This window comes from Taudactylus pleione, unplaced genomic scaffold, assembly GCF_031769625.1.
Source record: "Taudactylus pleione unplaced genomic scaffold, aTauple2 ptg000783l, whole genome shotgun sequence".
In the NCBI taxonomy this organism is placed as follows: Eukaryota; Metazoa; Chordata; class Amphibia; order Anura; family Myobatrachidae; genus Taudactylus; species Taudactylus pleione.
The window spans coordinates 555,531-577,860 of NW_028285185.1; the positions used below are offsets into that span (position 1 = coordinate 555,531).

Genomic DNA, 22,330 nt, shown 5'->3' on the forward strand with positions numbered 1-22,330 from the left:
CTGACATCGGCCCCATGCGCACCACTAGTGGTTGACCATACCCTACTGCAAGCACTGCGAGTGCTGCTGTGCGGCATACACATTGCAGCCATGTGACGTGTATGCCGACGATGCGTCTTAATTATGCACGCCCCTGAAACGGCGTTCAGACACGCCTGCGTTCGCACCACCACACCCCCGTTATTATCGACCACCCCGTCACCACCCACAAACGGCACGTCCTGTCACTCATACTTGCGGAGCGTCTGTGTACTGGCTACGAATGCTTCCCGATCGCAGTGACTGGTTCGCACATTGTGTCTTGTAAACATGCGCAGATTGTCGCAGCCTTACGACCGGGTCTGAATCAGGCCCCGAGTTCCTGCTGAATATAGCCCTGTATATATATATATATATATGTGTATGTGTGTGTGTGTATATATATCATTTAAGTTTTTTTAAACAGTATAAAACTATTTTTTTAAAAATCTGTCCTAAAAATGTTTGATTAGGTTTTTATTATCAAATTATGTGAACAATTGCTATGTCATTAAGTATAATTTGAATCGACAAACCTGGATATTTGGTAAAAAAAAAAAAAAAATCAATCTATATATTACTTTAAATAGCTATTATTTACATAATTTGATTTAAAGCAAAAAAAACAAAAAACAATTTTAGGGGGGATTTTTAAAAAAAATATTAGCCAGTAAAGTGGTTAATAAAAATTTTAATGATGTAAAACAAATTTTAAATAATCTTTTATATAAAACAAAAAATGCGTAAAACAGTGAGTTTTTTAGCTATTCGAGAAACAAATTGGATGGTGTTCCATTCTTCATGCACAAAAATGCTATTTTATTTACCACTATTTCATGTCCTTATTCAAATTGGATGGTAACATAACAGTTCTACAATCTCAAAACATAAACTTGATACAGGATGTTGTATGTCCACAAAATTAATAAAGAATTTAAACTAGCAATAAAATACACAGAGAGGGTCTGAAAATACCAATAAAAGGCTTAAGGCCATAAATATTATTATAGAGAATAGATAAGTGCGCGTAGGTCCAAAAAGTTCTGTGTCTCTAATACATCAGACACATATTCTGAAAGGCAGTCTCAGAATTTTGGATTAAAGTGCTCTTTGATGCATAGAGTTAGGTTAAAGAGTTTTTAGCCAAATGTGTCGACTGGTGTTTGGCCAGTTGATACGTATGAGCAAAATGTTCCCCGCAGGTCACACAGGAATATGGTTTCTCTCCTGTGTGAATTCTCTGATGTTTTATTATACCAGAATAATCCGAAAATCTTTTCCCGCACAAGGTGCAGGGAAACGGCTTCTCCCCGGTGTGTGTCCTCTTGTGAGTGATGAAGGAAGACACCCATGAGAAGCTTCTTCCGCACTCCAAGCAGGTGTAGGGCTTCTCTCCAGTGTGGATTCTCTGGTGTCTAATGAGGTAGGCATTACAAGAGAACAGCTTACCGCACTCGGAACAGGACACTTCCTTCAGTGACCTTGCACCCAGCCGAGGTCTCACAGCACCCCGCAAGGTGCCATTTTGACAGCGACGGGCTGGTCTCTTGGCAAAATGCTGGTAAGCAAAGTGAGGTGATGGTTCTTTTTTTATTTTGGTTAACAGAGGTACACCTGAGAACGGGCTTGGGGAACAGTGACTGCTCACCAGACCTAAGGCATCCTTTCTAAGATGTCGCTTGGTGCCACGGATATCAGTCATCACGTTTTGGAGGTCCTTCTCTGAGTCACAGCACTTTCTCTTTGTCAATTCTTTCTTTATGTGAGTTTCCAGGAAGAGACCTGGAAAAGGGTCATCGTTTAATGTATGGTTGATTAGCAAAGCGGTTACATCTTTATTAAAGCCTAGCATGGAGTCCTTAAGCTCCCCCATCATATTTTGGGGACTGTCTGTTACGTCTGGGCATTCTATGTTGGATTCAAATGCATTTTCATTCCCAGCTTCTGTTACAGCAGAGGTGATGTCCCAAGCCAAGCTTTTATCCTTCTCCATATTTTCAAGTCCAGTGTGGCCTCCTCTGTACTGGCCTAGGTCATTTTGCCCTTGGTCTTGGTCGAACTGAGAGAACCGCGTAAGATAGCCCTCAGTTAGGCTTTCCATGCAGGACCCATCTGCTGTAAAAAAAAGACATGGATGTAAGCAGGCTCAGGCAACACAACAGGTCTACACCATTCTGTGGTGAAAAATACAGTGACAACAACAACACACAGAGGACATTAATGAAAATTATTGGGAATGCATGGCGGTGTTTCCCACATTAATTAAACATATTTACATGAATTTTACTTAAACTGCACTAGAGACATTATAATTTCATTGGCTGTCAAGGGCAACACTACACTTTTTCCTTACACCAATTTTCCTAAATGTCTACTGGGGTGTAGTCCTCCCTTTAGTGACACACGGCTAAAAGCACTTACTTTGGAAATAATATGGGTTTATTAATTTGCTGAAGACAAAGAGGGTTCCACTATATTTCAGAAGTGTTTAGTTGAAATGTTATCGCTCTGTAAAGCCAAATAACTATTCCACTCTTTTTCACTAAGATCTGGCCACTAAGGGGTGCTATACCTTAAAGCAAAACCGCTTTCTGTCAAATGCATAGATGCATATAATCAGTGATAAAAGGAGGACTTGTGTTCATGTTTTACTGATTGGGACTGTCGGTTTCAGGAACTTAGAACACTTCCCTTCCTTAAATATTATATTGCAAATTGAATATTTTGTTATACCAGGCATGCTATTACTCACAACCTTTTCTCCCCATACCCTGGGGCGGCACATATACAGTCAGGTGCATAAATATTGGGACATTGACAGGATTTTCATATTTTGTCCTCTATTCACCACCACAATGGCTTTGAAATGAAACAAACAAGATGTGATTTAACTGCAGACTTTCAGATTTAAATTGAGGGTAATTACATCCAAATCAGGTGAACGGTGTAGGAATTACAACGGTTTCTATATGTGCCTCCCACTTTTTAAGGGGCCAAAAGTAATGGGACTATCAATTCAAAAGCTATTTCATGGACAGGTGTGGGCTATTCCCTCATTATCAATTAAGCAGGTAAAAGGTCTGGAGTTGATTCTAGGTGTGACATTTGCATTTGGAATCAGTTGCAGTTGACTCTCAATATGAGATCCAAAGAGCTGTCACTATCAGTGAAGCAAGCCATCATTAGGCTGAAAAATCAAAACAAACCCATCAAAAAGATAGCAAAAATATTAGGGGCGGAATTCAATTGTTTTCATCCCCTATCGCGCCCGACGGAGCTATTCTATTCTTGCTCCTGTCTGGCACGATCAGCTGTCAAGCGCTACATTTCAGCTCGCAGCCCCTGGGGGATGAGAGCTGAAATGTGCGAAAAGTGACATGTTTGGGCGCCCAAACATCACTTTTCGCGATCGCGCCCAGCACTTTGGTCGGGTTTAGCTGCTTTACGCGGCTAAACCTGACCTCTATGGGCGCGATCAGTGCGAAAAATGACAATTGAATAGCGGCCCGCGATCTCCTGTCACTTTAGACGGGAGATCCGGACTGCGTAATCAATTGAATTCCGCCCTAGGTGTGGCCAAATCAACTGTTTGGAACATTCTTAAAAAGAAAGAACGCACCAGAGAGCTCAGCAACACCAAAAGACCCGGAAGACCACGGAAAACAACTGTGGTGGATGACAGAAGAATTATTTCCCTGGTGAAGAAAAACCCCTTCACAACAGTTGGTCAAATCAAGAACACTCTCCAGGAGGTAGGTGTATATGTGTCAAAGTCAACAAGCAAGAGAAGACTTCACAAGAGTGAATATAGAGGGTTCACCACAAGATGTAAACCATTGGTGAGCCTCAAAAACAGGAAGACCAGATTAGAGTTTGCCAAACAACATCTAAAAAAGCAAATACAGTTCTGGACCAACATCCTATGGACAGATGAGACAAAGATCAACTTGTACCAGAGTGATGGGAAGAGAAGAGTATGGAGAAGGAAAGGAACTGTTCATTATCCAAAACATACCTCCTCATCAGTGAAGCATGGTGGTGGTAGTGTCATGGCGTGGGCATGTACGGCTGCCAATGGAACTTGTTCCCTTGTATTTATTGATGATGTGACTGCTGACAAAAGCAGCAGAATGAATTTTGAAGTGTTTCGGGCAATATTATATGCTCATATTCAGTCAAATGCTTCAGAACTCATTGGACGGCGCTTCACAGTGCAGATGGACAATGACCCGAAGCATACTGCAAAAGCAACCAAAGAGTTATTTAAGGCTAAAAAGTGGAATGTTATGCAATGGCAAAGTCAATCCCCTGACCTGAATCCGATTGAGCATGCATTTCACTTGAAGACAAAACTGAAGGGAAAATGCCCCAAGAACAAGCAGGAACTGAAAACATTTGCAGTAGAGGCCTGGCAGAGCATCATCACAGATGAAACCCAGTGTCTGGTGATGTCTATGCGTTCCAGAGTTCAGGCTGTAATTGCCTGCAAAGGATTTGCAACAAAGTATTAAAAAGTGAAAGTTTGATTTAGGATTGTTTAGTTTGTCCTATTACTTTTGGCCCCTTAAAAAGTGGGAGGCACATATAGAAACCGTTGTAATTCCTACACTGTACACCTGATTTGGATGTATTAACCCTCAAATTAAATCTGAAAGTCTGCAGTTAAAGCACATCTTGTTTGTTTCATTTCAAAGCCATTGTGGTGGTGAATAGAGGCCAAAATATGAAAATTCTGTCAATGTCCCAATATTTATGCACCTGACTATGTTAAATCAAGGGGGGGTCAATCCTATTAGGCAAGACCTGGACTTGGGATCTGCAAGTCGGTCTTACAGCAAACTCGCATCACAAATTGCATTTGCAATCCAATTCTAAACTTTTGGAGGTAATTTCACTTTTTTTTTTTTGTGTGCAGCCCCCTGAGCAGGTGAAAAATCTTTATTTGAAGGTAAAAATGTCAGGACACAGTGCAGGACCTCCCAATGAAAAACATAACATTTTGAGTTAAAATAACATAATTTAGCCAATAAATACATGTCAGGATTCAGGCAATTTTCTATAAAAGCGCAATAATGGGTTAAATGATGTGGGACAGGTACGTGGAGGTGTAAAGGTGCATATCCACTTGCCGATGGGGTAACAACAGTACGTTTACAACATCGTAATCGTACAGTCGTTCCTCATCCCCTGTAGTGCCTACACTGAACGATATGTCGCTCAGTGTAGGCACCCTCCCTCATCCCCGAACATGTCTAAACTGTCGTTATCGGCAGATTGACCAGCGTATTCAGTCGATGATTGATGTCGAAAACGACCAGCGGGAGCGCGCAACGCTGGTCGTTGTCGACATTTTCATGCCAGATCTGTGAACGATTGTTGAGCGATTGAAAGATAACGATGTTATCGTTCAATCGCTCTGTTTAATCGGCAAGTGGATACGCGGCTTTAGTGCTGTGGTACATGTACGTGGAGGTGTAAGTGACGTGGGACAGGTACAGTGAGGTGTTGTAAGTACTGTACAGTGAGGGAGCTTTTTGTGGGTTTTTTTTTCCAACTTTTTACAAACTTGAATAAAAACACTGAAAAAAAATCACTTTTCAGACATTTTTCTGTACCCCAAAATGCTGGAGACCCTTTAATTTCATGAAAAATGCTTGCTCTCATTTTTCCACCATTAATAAAAAGTGCAACAATCAGCCATTTGACACCATTTAATAACCTCTACTGCTTTATTTATGGCCACTAAAACCCTTCTATATTGTCCTTCTATCTCAGTTGCAACTTTTTTGGGGGTCCAGGACGGTTTCCCCACTTTTTCACCCCATTTGCTTTTTGTGGAAAAATTGCGCAACCTCACCAGGGTAAAAGGCATTTCTAACTGGATATCCCATTTCTCCAGTGCACGCGTTGCATGCGAGTTTCATGATGCAAACTGGCTTTCACAAACTCGCACCAAATAAGACCGATCCCATGGAAAGCTGGCATTCTGTGCCTGCCCCTGGTGCATTAATATATATCTGCATATCTACATGGACTTTCCTGCAATTTACAAATCAGAAAAGAAGGAAAATACTTTTTTTCTTTTTAAATATAGGATACTAATCGCTAGCCACCCACAGCTGTCAGAGAAATGCATTCAGGGCCTGATTCAGAGCCGGACGCAATGAACGAGCGCCCGCTCTGAATCAGGGCGTGTTTTTTTTAATTGCAAAGCGGCCTTTTGGACGCTCGCATAGCTGTGGGTTACCACCCACAGCTTATGCGAGCGTCCATGATGATGGTCGCGATGGTCAAGACCATCGCGACCATCGGGCTTGCGACGAGACCCTTCGGTAGGGTCTCGTCTGCCGCAAGCCCTGGAGTGATTTTGGCTCTATCAGAGCCAAAATCACTCCCACTGACATCACTAGTGATGTCAGTGGGGCCGGACCCAGACGGTAGGCGTTCCCATGGGAACGCCTCCGTCTGGGCAGCCACGCCCCCGGCACGCCCACCAAAGGGGGCGTGCTGTCACTCACCATCGACAGCATGCCCCCTTTGGTGCGAGATCTGGAGCAACGGCTTCCCCGTCGCTCGCCGGGTCTCGCGCATGCGCACTTGGGCACCATCGACCAGTTTGCTAGCGTACAGCGCTCGCGAGCGGGTCTGAATGAGACCCTCAGTTCGATAAGTTTTACAGAATACATGATGGTTGAAATATTGGTGTAATGTTCAGATAACCAAACACATTTGGCATTCCGCTCACCCATCTATCCCCGGCAACACTAATCTTCCTCTCTTGCCGAGTCACACCTATGGAAGAGATGCTTGGCTTTCCCCAGTGTCTACTGCTGAGGAGCACAGTGGGCCTCACCAATCAACAATAATAATGTAAAAAGTAAACCTTACTTTAAAAGGCCGACCTACCTTCAAGTGTATCTTCCTCTTTCACGCGGGTTGGTACATCAGGGCTAGCGTTCAGCTGAGGAAGCTCAGGGGACTGATGTGAAGAATAAATATTTGGAATAAACTTGTTCAGAGCAAAACTGTTATCGTCTACTTCACATTTGCTCAGACACAGCCCTTCGGCTGTTGCATTTCTTTTGTCTATTGAACTGAGATGTGTATCAGCCGGTTCCAGTCTTCTAACTTTTTTATCTGGACTGTACTGGTCTTCGTTGAAGTCTTTTATATGTCCTTGGTATAGGGTGTCTTGTGAGCAGGCTGGGGTATGAATTCTATTGTGCTGAAAAAGTGAGGCTTGAGCATCATATTGGGAGCCAAGCGGGGCGTGAGATCCATGTTGCGAGCCAAGCAGGGCGTGAGATCCATGTTGCGAGCCAAGCAGGGTGTGAGATCCATGTTGCGAGCCAAGCAGGGCGTGAGATCCATGTTGCGAGCCAAGCAGGGCGTGAGATCCATGTTGCGAGCCAAGCGGGGCGTGAGATCCATGTTGCGAGCCAAGCGGGGCATGAGAACCATGTTGCAAGCCAAGAGGGGCGTGAGATCCATGTTGCGAGCCAAGCGGGGCGTGAGATCCATGCTGTGTGCAGAGTGTGGTTTGAGCTCCATATTGTGAGAAAATTGAAGTCTGGACTCCATATTGTGAGAAGATTGAAGTTTGCGCTCCATTGTGTGAGCCAAGTGGGGTTTGACCTGCGCCTTGTGAGCAAAGTGAAGTTTGAGCCCCACCGTGGGATTGGAGTGGGGTTTGAGCTCCACCGTGGGATTGGAGTGGGGTTTGAGCTCCACCGTGGGATTGGAGTGGGGTTTGAGCTCCACCGTGGGATTGGAGTGGGGTTTGAGCTCCACCGTGGGATTGGAGTGGGGTTTGAGCTCCACCGTGGGATTGGAGTGGGGTTTGAGCTCCACCGTGGGATTGGAGTGTGGTTTGGGCTCCACCGTGGAATTGGAGTGGGGTTTGGGCTCCACCGTGGGATTGGAGTGGGGTTCGAGCTCCACCTTGCGGGCTGTGTGGGGTTTGAGCTCCATGCTGTGAGAAGCTTGAGATTACAGCTCCACCATGCGACTTGAGTTGGGTTTTAGCTTCACCTGTCGGGTTGAGTGGATTATAAATCCGATCTAAAACATGTGCACTTTGCAGAAGATTTGCTGGAATAAACAAGACATTGATTAGCACTCTAAAATTATATGTGAAATTCCTGAAGCAAATACTAGATGTACCTGCACTGGGTATAAGTGAGATCCAGACCTTATGAACTAAACATCAGTTCACATATAGACTTAGAATGAAATATCAAGTATCAACATTTGCATATATGAGATGAACAACTGATTTATTGTCAATACTTCAGAAACAAAGAACTAGCAAGAGATATTGATGTGTGCCAGGAATCTCTGTATTAAAAAGAAAAACGGGTCGGCTCACCCTGTATTTCTCAGGCAGCATTCATATTGTCACCTGGTAAAGTTTCTTCACTGAACATCTCCTAAGCATGACACTACATTACCTCAAGTATAATGCAGTCTCTACACCAAAAACAATGATAATATTATATGAAAGAATCTTCTATATAACAAAGCATCAATTGTTTGAGAAAAACAAAATTCAGTACTTTATCTGAAGTCAAGATTAAGGATGGGTGTGTGTGTGTGTGTGTATATATATATATATATATATATATATATATATATATATAAAAATATCTGGTATCCATGCCATTACCTAAGAGCTGGCATCCCTAGCAGTTAGAGAAAACACTTCAGGGCTAGAGCAATCTATGCACCAGAAGTTCAAACGTTCTAGGTATGGTGTGTGAGTAAATACACCATTTGATTGGGTGGCTGTAGCACCAATCAGGTGGCCTTAGTCACATATGCATTCCTTTCCATAGAAGTTTAAAAGGCCCTCATCGGCATACAGTAATTCAGCTCAGAACTCTCTCTTCTCTCCGGCCACAGAAATGGTGAGATAGCGAGCAGATAGTCAGGTCATGCTGGGTATGCCAATAATTATACCTCATCAATTGGCTATAAGTGCATCATGAAAGCAGTGCCAGTCTGCACTTTGTACAGTCCATGGTTAGCCTTAATGCCTACAAGATTATATGCATTTATTGCAGCTCCATTATGCAGATATTGTGCCCGGTCAAAGCTGCAGAGTCAGTAAAGGCAAACTCTTTTTTCTGTTTACCTTTTATAGAATTATTGAGACTCTGATGAAGTTAATATAACCAATGCTAATCTATATCTATCTATTCTTCTGCTGCTATGTAGGCCTGCACATAATACAAAGGCTGAGAGATACACATTACTTTGTAGAATGCACTAGACTCCAGGCACCCATATGATAGGAAAGCAGTTTAGGAATAGCTCACGCCTGAGATCTGCTAAGTTTGCAGTTCTCAGGTCCTTATCAGAAATAATGAGTTACAGCCAAATGCAATATGTACTTTGTCAAGGGAGGGGGAACTACAGCAGTGTGCACTAGGCCAAGGCTGTACTATGCTATCTGGCATGGAGAGTGAGAGTACCTTCTCCTGACATGAGTATCAGGGGGGCACATGTCTGCAGTGTTATGTCAGTGACCGAGGAGAAGTGTATAATCACTAAGTGAATGTGTGCAATGGTGGGTGCGGGATCCTACTCCCTACTGAACTCCATGCATGTATTTCTAGTTTCTACATTAAAGAATTAAACTGTGGAATATTTGGCTGTCCTGGTAACCGATTTACATATCACCCTCTCTGTACCTGACAGTTGTCATTATTAGCAACTACTTCTATAGGGCAGCCTATTCTGTTATGTTTTACAAATGGAAACACAGCAATAAAACCGGACACTGTTGGGGGTGCCTTTAGGGCCACGTTTGGGAACCTCTGCCATAGAGTTACAAGTGGTACTGATTATTCTTTGAGGATACCTTGAAAACACACACTGATAGGGTGCCATGAGGACCCGAACAGGCCCAGTGTTTTCCAAACCCGGTCCTCATGGCCACTCCCGGGGAAAGGGGTGAATCAGAGATTTACGCAAACCCGTAGCAGCTGCGACTTTTGTCACAGTTGTTACTGCAAAATTATACTAATGGTGCAGCCGATGGGCTGTCTATGGAGACGCCCACCGACTGCAGCTCTAATCCATCGCCTGGCTGAGAGGAACCTGCATCTTCCGTTGCAGCCCCTGACATGGCCACGCCCCTAACACACCTTGAGCCACTCCCCATCACCACCCAGGAATGCCCACAGTCCAGACATTGGGTATATCCATGCTTCAGCACAGGTAGGTAAATCAAACTGGATAAGGTAATATTTAAGCTACCCTTGATGTCTGGACTGTAAGGGATATATTTACTTAGGTGCTGGTTTATAGCAGTGGGGATGTTGCCTATAGCAACCAATCAGATTCTAGTTATCTTTTAAAAGTTGCTAGATAAATAAGCAAGATTTGGATTGGATGCTATGGGCGACACCTCCACTTCTATAAACCCGCCCTTTAGTAAATATACCACTAAGTGGGCCCGAAGTCCAGGTTCTGCTAGAGACCCATGTTTTGGTGTCAACCAATATTATGTGAGAGAGGGGAAAAAAAAATATCTGTCAATATAAATCAGTATCTAGTAACTTAGATTCAGATCACTACACTTACCATAAAGAGGCTGATTATCCATATTCGTGTCTTTGAATTGGTCTTTATGCTTCTCTAAATACTCCCATTCCTCCACTGACAAATACATTGCAATATCATCGCACTTTATTTGCACCTTGGACACAAATAATTAGAACATAACATTATATTTATACTTATACCCATACATTTATACATAGAATCTGTTACCTAGAAGACCGTAAACAACTCAGACACTGGCTTCTGTGCAGTCTCATCTTAGAGAAATTGATATTAGCAGTTGAATACTAAGAAAAACACCGTTGCTGCCATTTGACAGATCAGTTTTTGAAAAACGGATGATACTCAGTGACATCTGTTGCTAGGTTAGGTTAGTTATTCACAGTCTGTCAAATGGCAGCAACAACGTTTCTTTTTTTTTTTTGTATTCAACTGCTAATATTAATCACTGAGTGTCTCTCACTTTCCACCAGGTGATTTCTGGCACCTGTAATTATTAAAGTATCAGCAGTTATTCCATTACATTGTAATATTAGGTAAAGCCAAGCCCACAGTTCTATTCCCAGTAATAAACTTACATGCCCTCCTCCGGCAGGTGGCTGGAAGACGGAGCCTAGAAGCGTAGTCTCCCCATTTGTATTAAGTCCATGGGTGGGTTGGTCAGAAAGCTTTGAGCCAGCGTCCCCTCTGAGATGAACATGCGAGTCACTTGGAATCTCTACAATGGAGTTCCTGGTCGGACACAGGTCTCCAGACACCTGGGGCACGCATATATACGGGACTGGTTTCTTCACAATCATATATTCCTAGAATGAAGGAGGAAGTTGCCACATAGCTGGTATCATATAGGCATTTTGGTAGATATGTAAGAACAAAAACAAAGGGGTTGATGTATCATGCAGTGGACAGGATACCCATAGCAACCAATCAGCTTTTACCTTTTACTTTATAGAACGTACTTGATAAATGCTACCTCAAAGCTGATTGGTTAGTAAGGGAAACTTCTCCACTCTATTTACTGATTGATACATCATTACCCTCATAGTGATACAATGTATTTTAGTAGTAGCTGTGTGTAAAAGACAATGTACAGCTTATGGTGTTAGTGGGAGAGTTCTCACCTCTCCCGTCATCAGGTAGATGATCTCCAGAATATGGTTTATGACCTTCTCAGTCTGCATAGTGCACCTGCTCATCTCCTGGCCACCTCGAAGCCCTTCACGACTTGAGAATGAAACCGACACGATTCGTTCTTGTGTGACCTTGAGCCGATCTGCATTAAATATGTATACGATACGCTCAATATGATGAATCTTCACTTGACACCAAAACAAAAAGCTGCCAACAGGAACGTACCGCAGCTATAGGCTATAGATATTGTACATGTGCAAAACTAGGGACTGTAATGTACAGAACGTGAGGATATACCAGTATTTTAAGGGTGAAAACCTCATTAAAAAGGGCTTATCCACCATCAGGTGTCTTTATATTATGTCCTCTTGTGATATTATCTTCCTAGCTCACATCTGTACTTTTTAGCCACACTATTTGTATAATCAGGAAAATATGTTTATTTTCATGATTCCGTCCTAAACACACCACTGTTTGTTTTTTTAATTGGATACAACTGTAACCAGACAGCAGCTTTATCTTGTTTGTCAGGTCAACAAAAATAAACAACTATGCCTAATGATAATAAGATATAGCCGAAAAGCAGGGGCGTAACTAGGTATTTGAAAGCCCCATAGCAATAGTTTCTAAGGGCCCCTTAAGTACCACCCAAAGGTGAGAATTGTACATATGTAACTTTGACTAGGAAGATGGGCCTCCCTCAGCTCTGCACCCCTGTTACCTATGGTAGTTACACCCATGGGGGTAAGTACAGAATATAGAATGGTAGATCAATGGCTTTAGGGCGATATTTACCAAACATTCTAAAAAGCACAAGTGGAGATGTTGCACTGAGCACACAATGAAATGTTGTACTTCCCTGGGACCACTCATTTAAAGAAAAAAAAAAAAAAAAAAAGTGGGTCCTAATTCACTGTTACTGGGTCTTATCCACTTATGAGCCTTCAGACACCCCACTAGCCCCTTAAATGCCTATCAGAGCCATCCATGCCATCAGATCCCCACCATGACCCCCTTAAGTGCCAATCAGAACTCCCCATACTATCTGGCCACACCCATATTCCCACCAGACCCCCCCATATGCCCCTAAAAGGCTAAATCAGGGCTCCCCATACCATCTGGCCACCCTCATTCCTACCAGACCCCCACACATGCCAATTTATTGGAAGTGAAAATGGAGGACACTCTGGGGATTTGTGCACAGTGATTTGGAGCTGTAACTTTGCAGACTGTTTATAGTACCTGGTCCATATACCGAAGCCTGCAAAACAAGCTCTGCATCTGTTACGATGCCCTGCTCTATGTGTACCATATTCTCAGCATGGGCACAGACTGGTTCAAGCAAGTCCTCTCCAGCAGAGCAGAACATCATTCCAGGGTTAACTAAAGCCGCTGCCGGTCTGTCCAGCAGTGCCTGGTGGGGGAGACTGTCTCACTAGATGACGACACTTACGCCATCGCATGAGACCGATAGACGGAGAGCTCAGTGGCTGTCCAGGCGCTCGTGCATCCTTCCTGGGAAGAAAAGGTGGAAAGATGGGTCTTCACTCCAATCCCCCCCCCCCCCTCTGGACTTCGCTATATGACTGGCCGCAGCGCATCCTGCGAGACAGAGTCTTTTTATTTCTTAGCCACTTTGGAGTAAAATACAGGACATAGCGCGTAACTGCAAACTCTGTATTGACCAAAGCAACCAATTAGATTATAGAAAATTCTAGCTACAATGTACTAGATAAATGATAACTAGAAATGAATTGGTTGGTATGGGCAACACACCCACTTTTACTTTTCAGAAGGTTTGATAAATCTTCCATCTACTAAAAGTTTAAGTATGACCCATTAAAATAATGTCTTCTGAAGTTGGAAGACGCCTTTAAGTTGTTATCTGAGACCGTGTTATAGATAAGAGTTCAGTCATTTAGAGTAGGACGAAAATGGCATACAAAAGAGCCATACCAATTACCCAGAACTAGTTTTCTTTACCTTTTTAAAAGGGGTCATTCAAACTTAGGCCCGTATTCAATTTGAGGCGAAAAGTCCGAGGCCGGAGTTTTCGTGGTCATCGCAGGTTTTCCTGGGGATTAAGGGGGTCATTCAGACCCGGTCGTTAGCGCCGATGCGCTCGGACCGGGTCGATGGCCCCCCACAGAGCATGCGCACGACGGCGCCATCGTGCACATGCGTGAGACCCGCTACGACCGACAGCGCCGGTCGTAGTGGGTCTCGATCCAAAGAGGGCGAGCTGTCGATGTTGATTGACAGCTCGCCCCGTCTGGAAGGCGGGCCGGGGGGGTTGTAGCCCAAACGGAGACGTTCCTATGGGAACGCCTGCCGTTTGGGGGAGGCCCCACTGACATCACTAGTGATGTAGTAGCCAACTTTCACTGACAGCTCAAAGGTTTAATGTTTTTTGTCCCTAAAAATAAACGGCGATTGTTCACAAGGCACAATGTAATTCATGAGTTTCTTGAATGTTAGATGCCATTCTTACCATCTGTCCTTATTCTCTAGGCCTCTATGACTTACTGAAGACCTGTAATAAAAATAATAAAATGCATTATAATCGACTTCTAAAAACATGACATGATGGGAGATGTAGTGCGCCTAGACATTACTGAAATAAGATTATTGAAGGCAGTGTGACTAAGGCAGATAGTGGGGGGGAGGAGGGGTGGGGGGGAGGGGCGTGGCTACAATCCTTCTAGTGCCCTTTATATATAGTATGTGCTGGTGCACACAGAACGGGCACTTTGTGTCTGTCCCCGCCCCTGCGTACATGCAGCTCTGCATCTGCGTGAACACACCCTCACTAAACTTGGCCTATGACAGAACGCCCCTTTACAACTTAGTTCCGCCTCTTTGGCCTGAAGTATAGTTGTGATCTAATTGCACAGAACTCTGCATCTCTCCTATATACATGCACCCATTTCCAGCGTGTGCGCAGTGCGAATTTAGGCAAGATGCGCTCTGGTAATATCTAAGAACAATAATTACTGCGCATGGTGATATATAATTTGCATTCCATTCAATTTAAATAGATATGTTCCAGGTTTGGTCTCTATTCAGACACAGGAGGCTTATTTAGGAGTATACCAACAGATAGGTTTAATAAACATATGCATGTAAAAAAATATTTAAAATCAAATAACCGGTTATTTAATATAGCAGCCTAATTCATAAGAACAATATCATCTCAAATATGGCAAAAATACACATACAAGTAAATGTAGGACACTGTAAAAAGAACTCTGTTGCTGTATATAAAAAACAAAATCAAACGTCCAAGTCTCACTGAAATGCTGGGTTAATACTAGGGAATCCATAATTGAGCTATTCAGTGTCTGTTTAGAAAACATAGTAACGAATATGTTGGAGTTCCAATGTTCTCTTAGTATGTATGAATAAACAAGCCGGATTGTATAGTTAGCAGCTGTTAATAGTTTAACTGGCGTCCCAGTTGTAATCTCACTGTCTCCACAGCTTAAATATAATTACTTGTTACCTCAATCCAAATGAGCAGATAGAATGTAGCACCTATTAGTACACACGGTCCGCTGTATTTGCGTGGCCACGCTGAGGGAGTCTGTGGACCAGGTGCTTTCCTCTGTGCAGGAACAGATGGCTTATGGTGGACAAGACGGAGGACTCGCTGTTTGCGGCAACGATCGGCTGCTGCTGGTTCGTTCCCGTTGACCGGATGGTAATATCCGTGCAGGGAATCTGGCAGTAGAAGGAGGCAGTATAAGCGGCTAAGTGCGACCACTATACTTGCCGTTCCTGGCTATTTGGTGTCAGGCTCTTGAATAGGCACCGGCAACTGCGACGTATCTGGAACAAGAAGTGAGTGGAGGGTATAAAGGTCAATGCGTTTCGTCCCATGGAATGCCGGGACTCTCTCAAGAGAAAGTCCCGACATTCCACGGGACGAAACGCGTCAAGAGAAAGTCTCGGCATTCCCCGGGACGAAACGCATTGACCTTTATACCCTCCAGTCACTTCTTGTTCCAGATACGTTGCAGTTGCTGGTGCCTATTGAAGAGCCTGACACCAAATAGCCGGGAACGGCAAGTATAGTGGTCGCACTTAGTCGCTTATACTGCCGCCTCCTACTGCCAGATTCCCTGCAGGGACATTACCATCCGGTCCACAGGAACGTTACCAGCAGCAGCCGATCATTGCCGCAAACAGCGTGCCCTCCTTCCTGTACATCGGACCGTGTATACTAATAGGTGCTACATTCTATCTGCTCATTTGGATTGAGGTAACAAGTAATTATATTTAAGCTGTGGGGACAGTGAGATTATAACTGGGACGCCAGTTAAACTATTAACAGCTACTAACTATACAAACCAGCTTGTTTATTCATCTATGCCAGTGGTTCCCAAACTTTTTTGAATCACGGCACCCTAGAGTATCACCATTGTTATCACGACACCCCTAAGTTTAAGTTTGTTATTGAAAAATTTAGAAAAAACAATGTAGTAAAAAAGTTAAGTAAATTGTGCTGACCTGTCATCCTTGGGGCCAGTTATGTGGTGGTGGACAGGTTTACACTTCTGTTTGTTCACATATTTACATTACATTGACCAAGCATAATTTGATTTTGGAACTGGACCACCAACCACAGGCACCCCAGAGTGCCACAGCGTAGTTTGGGAACCACTGATCTATACTAAGAGAACATTGGAACACCAACATATTCGTTACTATGTTTTCTAAACAGACACTGAATAGCTCAATTACGGATTCCCTGGTACTAACCCAGCATTTCAATAAGACTTGGACGTTTGATTTTGTTTTTTATATACAGCAACAGAGTTCTTTTTACAGTGTCCTACATTTACTTGTATGTGTATTTTTGTCATATTTTAAATATTTTTGTTCTCATGAATTAGGCTGTTATATTAAACCTATCTATTGGTGTACTCCTAAACAAGCCTCCTGTGTCTGAATAGAGCGCAAACCTGGACATATCTATTTAAAAATTGTATGAAATGCAAATGATATATCACCATGCGCAGTAATTATTGTTCTCAGATTTTTTCGCTTTGTATATTTAGGGTCCTAACTTGTTGGTATATATTATTAGAGCCGGGAAGCGTAGTGTTTATCACTACAAGATTCTCTCTTTTAATAGCCAGATATTCAATCTGCGTCAGTCCCTTTATCTATGAAAAACATTTATTTTTTATGAATACCACCCATAGATTCAATTTCAATCTCCGCAAGTTGGTGTAATACGTGTGTAAATCAGTACAGCAATATATAAACTTAACCCGATATAAGGAAACCTTTTTTTTAGTCCAAATTCTCCAACACAGGTTACCCGTTCACACTGTCCTGTAAGGTGGGTACACGCTAAGAGACAGTGACGTGTGGTGAGGTAAATGGCTGGGGAGGCACTGGCTAGCATCAGAGTCAGATTTACACATATGAACCCGAGGGTACATGTGGGCATTATACAAAGGTGCAGCAGTATATAGTGCTGGAAATTTGGTGCGTTTTGATCAGGGATGTGCGGAAAAGGTAGACAGGGGAGGCAGTGCCTCACCTGCCATAAACTTTTTACTCCACAGTTTTGACTATAAAAATGATTAGAATAATACAAAGAAGATATTTATAATCTTTTCTCTACATTTTTCTTATAATTCTTATAGTCAAAACTCTGGAGTATACTGAAGTATGACAGGAAAGGCTCTGCCTCACCTGCCCGCACATCACTGCTAAGCGACCCGCCAATGCGACGCCCATGGTGCCAATGAACGATATATCGGGCGGTCGGTATGCACTGCACGATCCGGTAAACAAACACTCGATATATTGTTCACCGGTACCATTGACCTTGCCGGCATCACCAGCTGGGTCGCTACATTGGCCGCACATGCGGGCCAATGGAACGACCCGCGGGAGCGCATGTCCAATGCTGAACGCAGATTCACGATTATTGGGAATCTGCGCACGCACAAGGTTCGTTCTGCGAATGTGCAGAACGGGTCCTGCGGGATCGCACGCCTTTTCCTGATTGAAAGGCAGAGGCAATTAAGGGGCGGGGACTGGGACGACCGGCATTCCCGGAAATGGGGGAGTGTCCATCCCATTTTTCGGGAGTTACAAGGCCAAGGGCCATGTAAACCGATGAGTCTACTCAGATGGCCGGCGGCACAGGCGCCATCCACCAACGCGGCCGATGGTCTCCATGGTGATCCCAGCCTGCGACCTCGGTCGCAGTGCTGGGATCGCAAATGCTGCAGGGTTTCATACACCTCCTGCTGCATTTGCATATTAGCAAGGACGGAATTTCAAAGCTGTGCAAAACAAAGGAGGGAAAGGGATAGGGAGATGACGTCGCACAGGCCAAATATGTACATGGATACTTACAATACCAAATATTATATCAAAGCCACTATTCTCTTGGTATCTATAAGGGAGAATCTATACCTACAAATTCTGCTGGGTAGTAGCGGTGCTCACTAGAGTACAATACAACAATAGAAATACAAAGAAAGAAGGAAAACCTCTGTTGTGTGAGCACTCTTGATTCTTAAATAAATTAGTATAATGAGGAAATGTATTAAAATATAACTTTTATTAATCTCGTAAAATATAGGCCACCTAGTATCAACACACCAGAACAAACAAACATGTACACACAGAAAATAAATCAATGTCTTAGTACATACACAAGACAGATTATTTGGCAAAAATCATGCTCCTTAGTCATTTGTTGAGTGTAATAGAATTCACTTATCTGGGAGCAAACAATAGAAAACATCAATCTCCTCCTTGTTGGCGAAATATTGTGAATTCTTCATATCTAATATCTTTAAATCATAAAAAATTGTATAATCAACAGTTTGAACCCTAAATGGTGTCACGGATACTCTTGCAATATGTGGCATACAGGTGTCAGGGTATAACCCAAATGAAATAAGGAAAGTCAGGGTAAAGAACTGTAACTCCTAAATCTGCTGCTCCCCACTTATGCCGTAGCTATCTGTGAGGAGTGAGTGACTTCCAGAGCACAGTTACCCTTGGAAACAACAGACTGACTGGGACGTTGCTCAAGTGTTAATTTCTGCTGTCATGTGTCTTACATAAGCATTGGACACTTGATGAGAGAATTACTAATAATGTGTATATGCATTTATACTAGGGGTGTGCACCGGCCACTTTTCATGTTTTGGTTCTGGATCTTTCTTCGTGTTTTGGATATGGATTGGTTTTGCCAAAACCACCCTTCCGTGTTTTGGGTTCTGGATTTTGTGTTTTGGATCTGTATTTTTTGGGGAAAAAAGCATAAAAACAGCTAAAATCACAGAATTTTTTTTTTTTTTTTTTTTCCTACGCTATTATTAACCTCAATAACATTAATTTCCACTCAGTTCCAGTCTATTCTGAACACCTCACAATATTGTTTTTAGGCAAAAAGCAGCAGCACAACACAGCCCAGCCAGCCCTAACTCCCACCCTCCCTCTTCACTGGCCACAGCCGGAGTGAAAAATGGCGCAGATGCGGGGACCTTTTATAGAATCCAAAACCCGCGAGATCCGACAGCGGAATGATGACGTTTTGCCTCGATTTCAGATCCAAGTCAGGCGGGAAAACTCGAGCCTTACTCGGTCAGGGGGGGCTCGGATTCCATGAATCCGAACCCGCTCATCCCTAATTTATACTTCGGCAGGTTTTGGATACATTTAAATGGTTACCCGTGGCACTATAAATCGGGCATTGTATATTATACATGCTAGTTTAGTGGTGTAACGCTATAGATGGTATTAGTGTACTAATCACAATTTGAGACCAGGAGTATCACTCTGGGAATTTGCTCCAAGTATATGTGTTGTATATAACAATATTATGGCTTAGATGTATCCAGCGAAACAAGGGTGTTACATTGTGTCATATGCTGAGAATGAGATATTTTCTGCTTACACTCAGTATAAACACAGATATCATGGCATACCTATGATCGGTTTAGAATAGCATATAATACGTCAGTATATATCTTTACATTCTTGACAAGGAATACAGGCCATAATACAAGGCTATAAAAGGGGCTGGGCAACTCTGCCGCACATAGTGGATGATTATTATTGCAACTAGTAAAAGTAGGGTGCCAGCTGTTGCTATGGGACATCATGATCTTATAGATCTACCTACTCTATTTCTCTATTGACTGCGGCCAATCTCAATTAGTAATTCTCTCATCAAGTGTCCAATGCTTATGTAAGACACCTAACAGCAGAAATGAACACTTGAGCAACGTCCCTGTCAGTCTGTTGTTTCCAAGGGTAACTGTGCTCTGGAAGTCACTCACTCCTCACAGATAGCTACGGCATAAGTGGGGAGCAGCAGATTTAGGAGTTACAGTTCTTTACCCTGACTTTCCTTATTTCATTTGGGTTATACCCTGAGACCTGTATGCCACATATTGCAAGAGTACCTGTGACACCATTTAGGGGGCAAACTGTTGAATATACAATTTTTTATGATTTAAAGATATTATAAATATGAAGAATTCTATCACAATATTTCGCCAATGAGGAGATTGATTTTTTTAAATTGTTTGCTCCCAGATAAGTGAATTCTATTACACTCAACAAATGAGTTAGGAGCATGATTTTTGCTAAATAATTTGTCTTGTATATGTACTAAGACATTGATTTATTTTCTGTGTGTATATGTTTTTTTGTTCTGGTGTGTTGATATTAGGTGGCCTATATTTTACTAGATCAATACAAGTTATATTTTAATACATTTCCTCATTATACTAATTTATTTAAGAATCAAGAGTGCTCACACAACAGTTTTCCTTCTTTCTTTGTATTTCTGGAATTTCAAAGCTGAATCACAGGCATAGTGGGTACACACTTGACGATGTGCCCGATATGTCGGCCCGATCCACAGCTTAACCCGGGTCCTTCTCAGACCAACCCGGGTAGCTAGCCAGGGTGGATTCCCGGGTCACTGGAACTGGGTTAACCCTTTAACACCGAGCCGCAACCCAGATTAACCTGGCAATAACACAGAATTTTGCAGCGGTGTAAAAGGGGTTTTATATGACAGATATCCCACTAACATGGTTGGACACCCTAAATCACATGACTGTGCATTACTTCTCAACGACTGCACACCTCCCAGCATGACCGCATGCCTGAACTACTTCCCACTGTGACCAAAACCTAATCACTAACTTACAGCACTGCAGTATCACTCCACAAGTGTAAACAATCCCATTGCTCAAAGACACTACTCAAAGAAAGGCAGCACATCACTGCCTCACTGACAGAAATACACATTTCTGGCAGAAAAGTTGAAAAAGAAGGGCAGAATTACTACAGACCTTAAAAGGCCCGACACCAATCCTCACCAAAGATGGCTGTACAAAGAACTTAAACAGGACCATTTTATAAGATAGCTATGCTCTGATATACGCGTACCTCAGGTAGTTGAACGCACAAGGTCAAAGGCCTCGTGCATATACCAGAGTGCGACTGCACAACCAAGAGCTGTATACCTATTACATTTACCACACATATATAAGAAAACAGTCACAAGCCTTCCGACAGTTATATTTGCTTTGGTGCCCTCCTCTGCTGGCTATCCAGACACGCAATAGACAAGAAGATAGGCGCCACTCAAGAGACTCAAAATATGGGGAAGAAATCACTCCTTTATTGAGAATTCAACATTTCAACGGACGCAGCCATTTCGTTCCTGGCAAAAATGGCTGCGTCTGTTCAAACGTTGAATTCTCAGTAAAGGAGTGATTTCTTCCCCATATTTCGAGTCTCTGTGTGCTGCCTATCTTCTCATTATATATATGTATAGGGATGTAGTTAGCATGACGGTCATTGAAATCCCGGCGTTGGTAGCCTGACCCGGCACTAAATGTAGGCGTCGAAATCCCGACGCCAGTCTATACTTACCCGACTCGTCAGGATACCGAGCATTGGGATGCCACCGTCTGCATTTTGACAGCAGGCATCCCGACTGCCGGTACTTCATACCCAACCCTACATATGTACACACACACCATGTTTTATAACAATTTCATCACTAAATGCTGAAAATTTACAGTAATTGACATAAAAATACTGTAAAGCAGAAGATAACTGTGCATGGTAAATGCTGTGCTGTAAAATGCAGGAACTGTGGATGCACCATGTAGACAAGGGACTGCATTCATGAGTGAAGGGCCCATGATGGGGGGGAATCCTGTACATTCCCAGAGAGAGGAATGTTCCAGAATGTGTGATAAGGACTGGGCGGTAGCAAAAATGGTTTCTGCAGGTCTGCAATAGTGTCAGCAGCACTGTCCCACCGCCACCATGCAGCCCGTGTCCGTGTCCATCTCACGCTGGCTGCCTATCTCCGCTAATCCTGCCTATGACAGCTACGGCAAATGGCGGCGGCGGCTGCTGCTGCTCAGTTAATTAACCATCATTATTACCAGCAGCAGCTCAGTACTAATCCCCAACAACAACATGATCTCTGCCCATACCTGCTCCAGCCTCTCTCCCTTCGCTCTCGCTGCAGCTCATTGGCTACCGCCGTGAAATCCTAGGATCCCAGTGCCTCGGGCGCTGATGGGAGTTGTAGTCCAGAACCCGT

General features: G+C 43.2%; 1 protein-coding gene across 5 annotated transcripts; it reads right to left on the reverse strand.

Annotated features, from left to right (window-relative positions):
- Positions 1–694: 694 nt before the first annotated feature.
- On the reverse strand, positions 695–22,316 carry LOC148475054 (uncharacterized). Of its 5 annotated transcripts, none has more exons than XM_088457792.1 (7): positions 22,221–22,316; positions 14,207–14,248; positions 11,706–11,857; positions 11,163–11,390; positions 10,606–10,720; positions 6,925–8,109; positions 695–2,130 (listed from the first exon to the last, which is right to left on the reverse strand). In XM_088457792.1, the coding sequence occupies exons 3-7, from the start codon at positions 11,778–11,780 to the stop codon at positions 1,142–1,144; spliced, it is 2,592 nt and encodes an 863-aa protein (XP_088313918.1). In that variant the 5' UTR covers positions 11,781–11,857; positions 14,207–14,248; positions 22,221–22,316; the 3' UTR covers positions 695–1,141. The 5 variants fall into 5 exon arrangements, with proteins under 5 accessions (XP_088313918.1, XP_088313914.1, XP_088313917.1 ...); XM_088457788.1 differs by having other exon boundaries at positions 695–2,133; positions 22,221–22,312; XM_088457791.1 differs by lacking the exon at positions 22,221–22,316 and adding an exon at positions 22,170–22,189 and having other exon boundaries at positions 695–2,133.
- Between the last annotated feature and the right edge of the window lie 14 nt (positions 22,317–22,330).

Bases quoted from the DNA above. Each gene is read 5' to 3' on its own strand.
- LOC148475054 (XM_088457788.1), bottom strand. From the start codon at position 11,780: ATGAGCAGGTGCACTATGCAGACTGAGAAGGTCATAAACCATATTCTG. The intron at 10,721-11,162 runs GTAAGTTTATTA...TTTGTGTCCAAG, and splicing joins CACCTGCCGGAGGAGGGCAT to GTGCAAATAAAGTGCGATGA. The intron at 8,110-10,605 runs GTAAGTGTAGTG...TGTTTATTCCAG, and splicing joins GGATAATCAGCCTCTTTATG to CAAATCTTCTGCAAAGTGCA.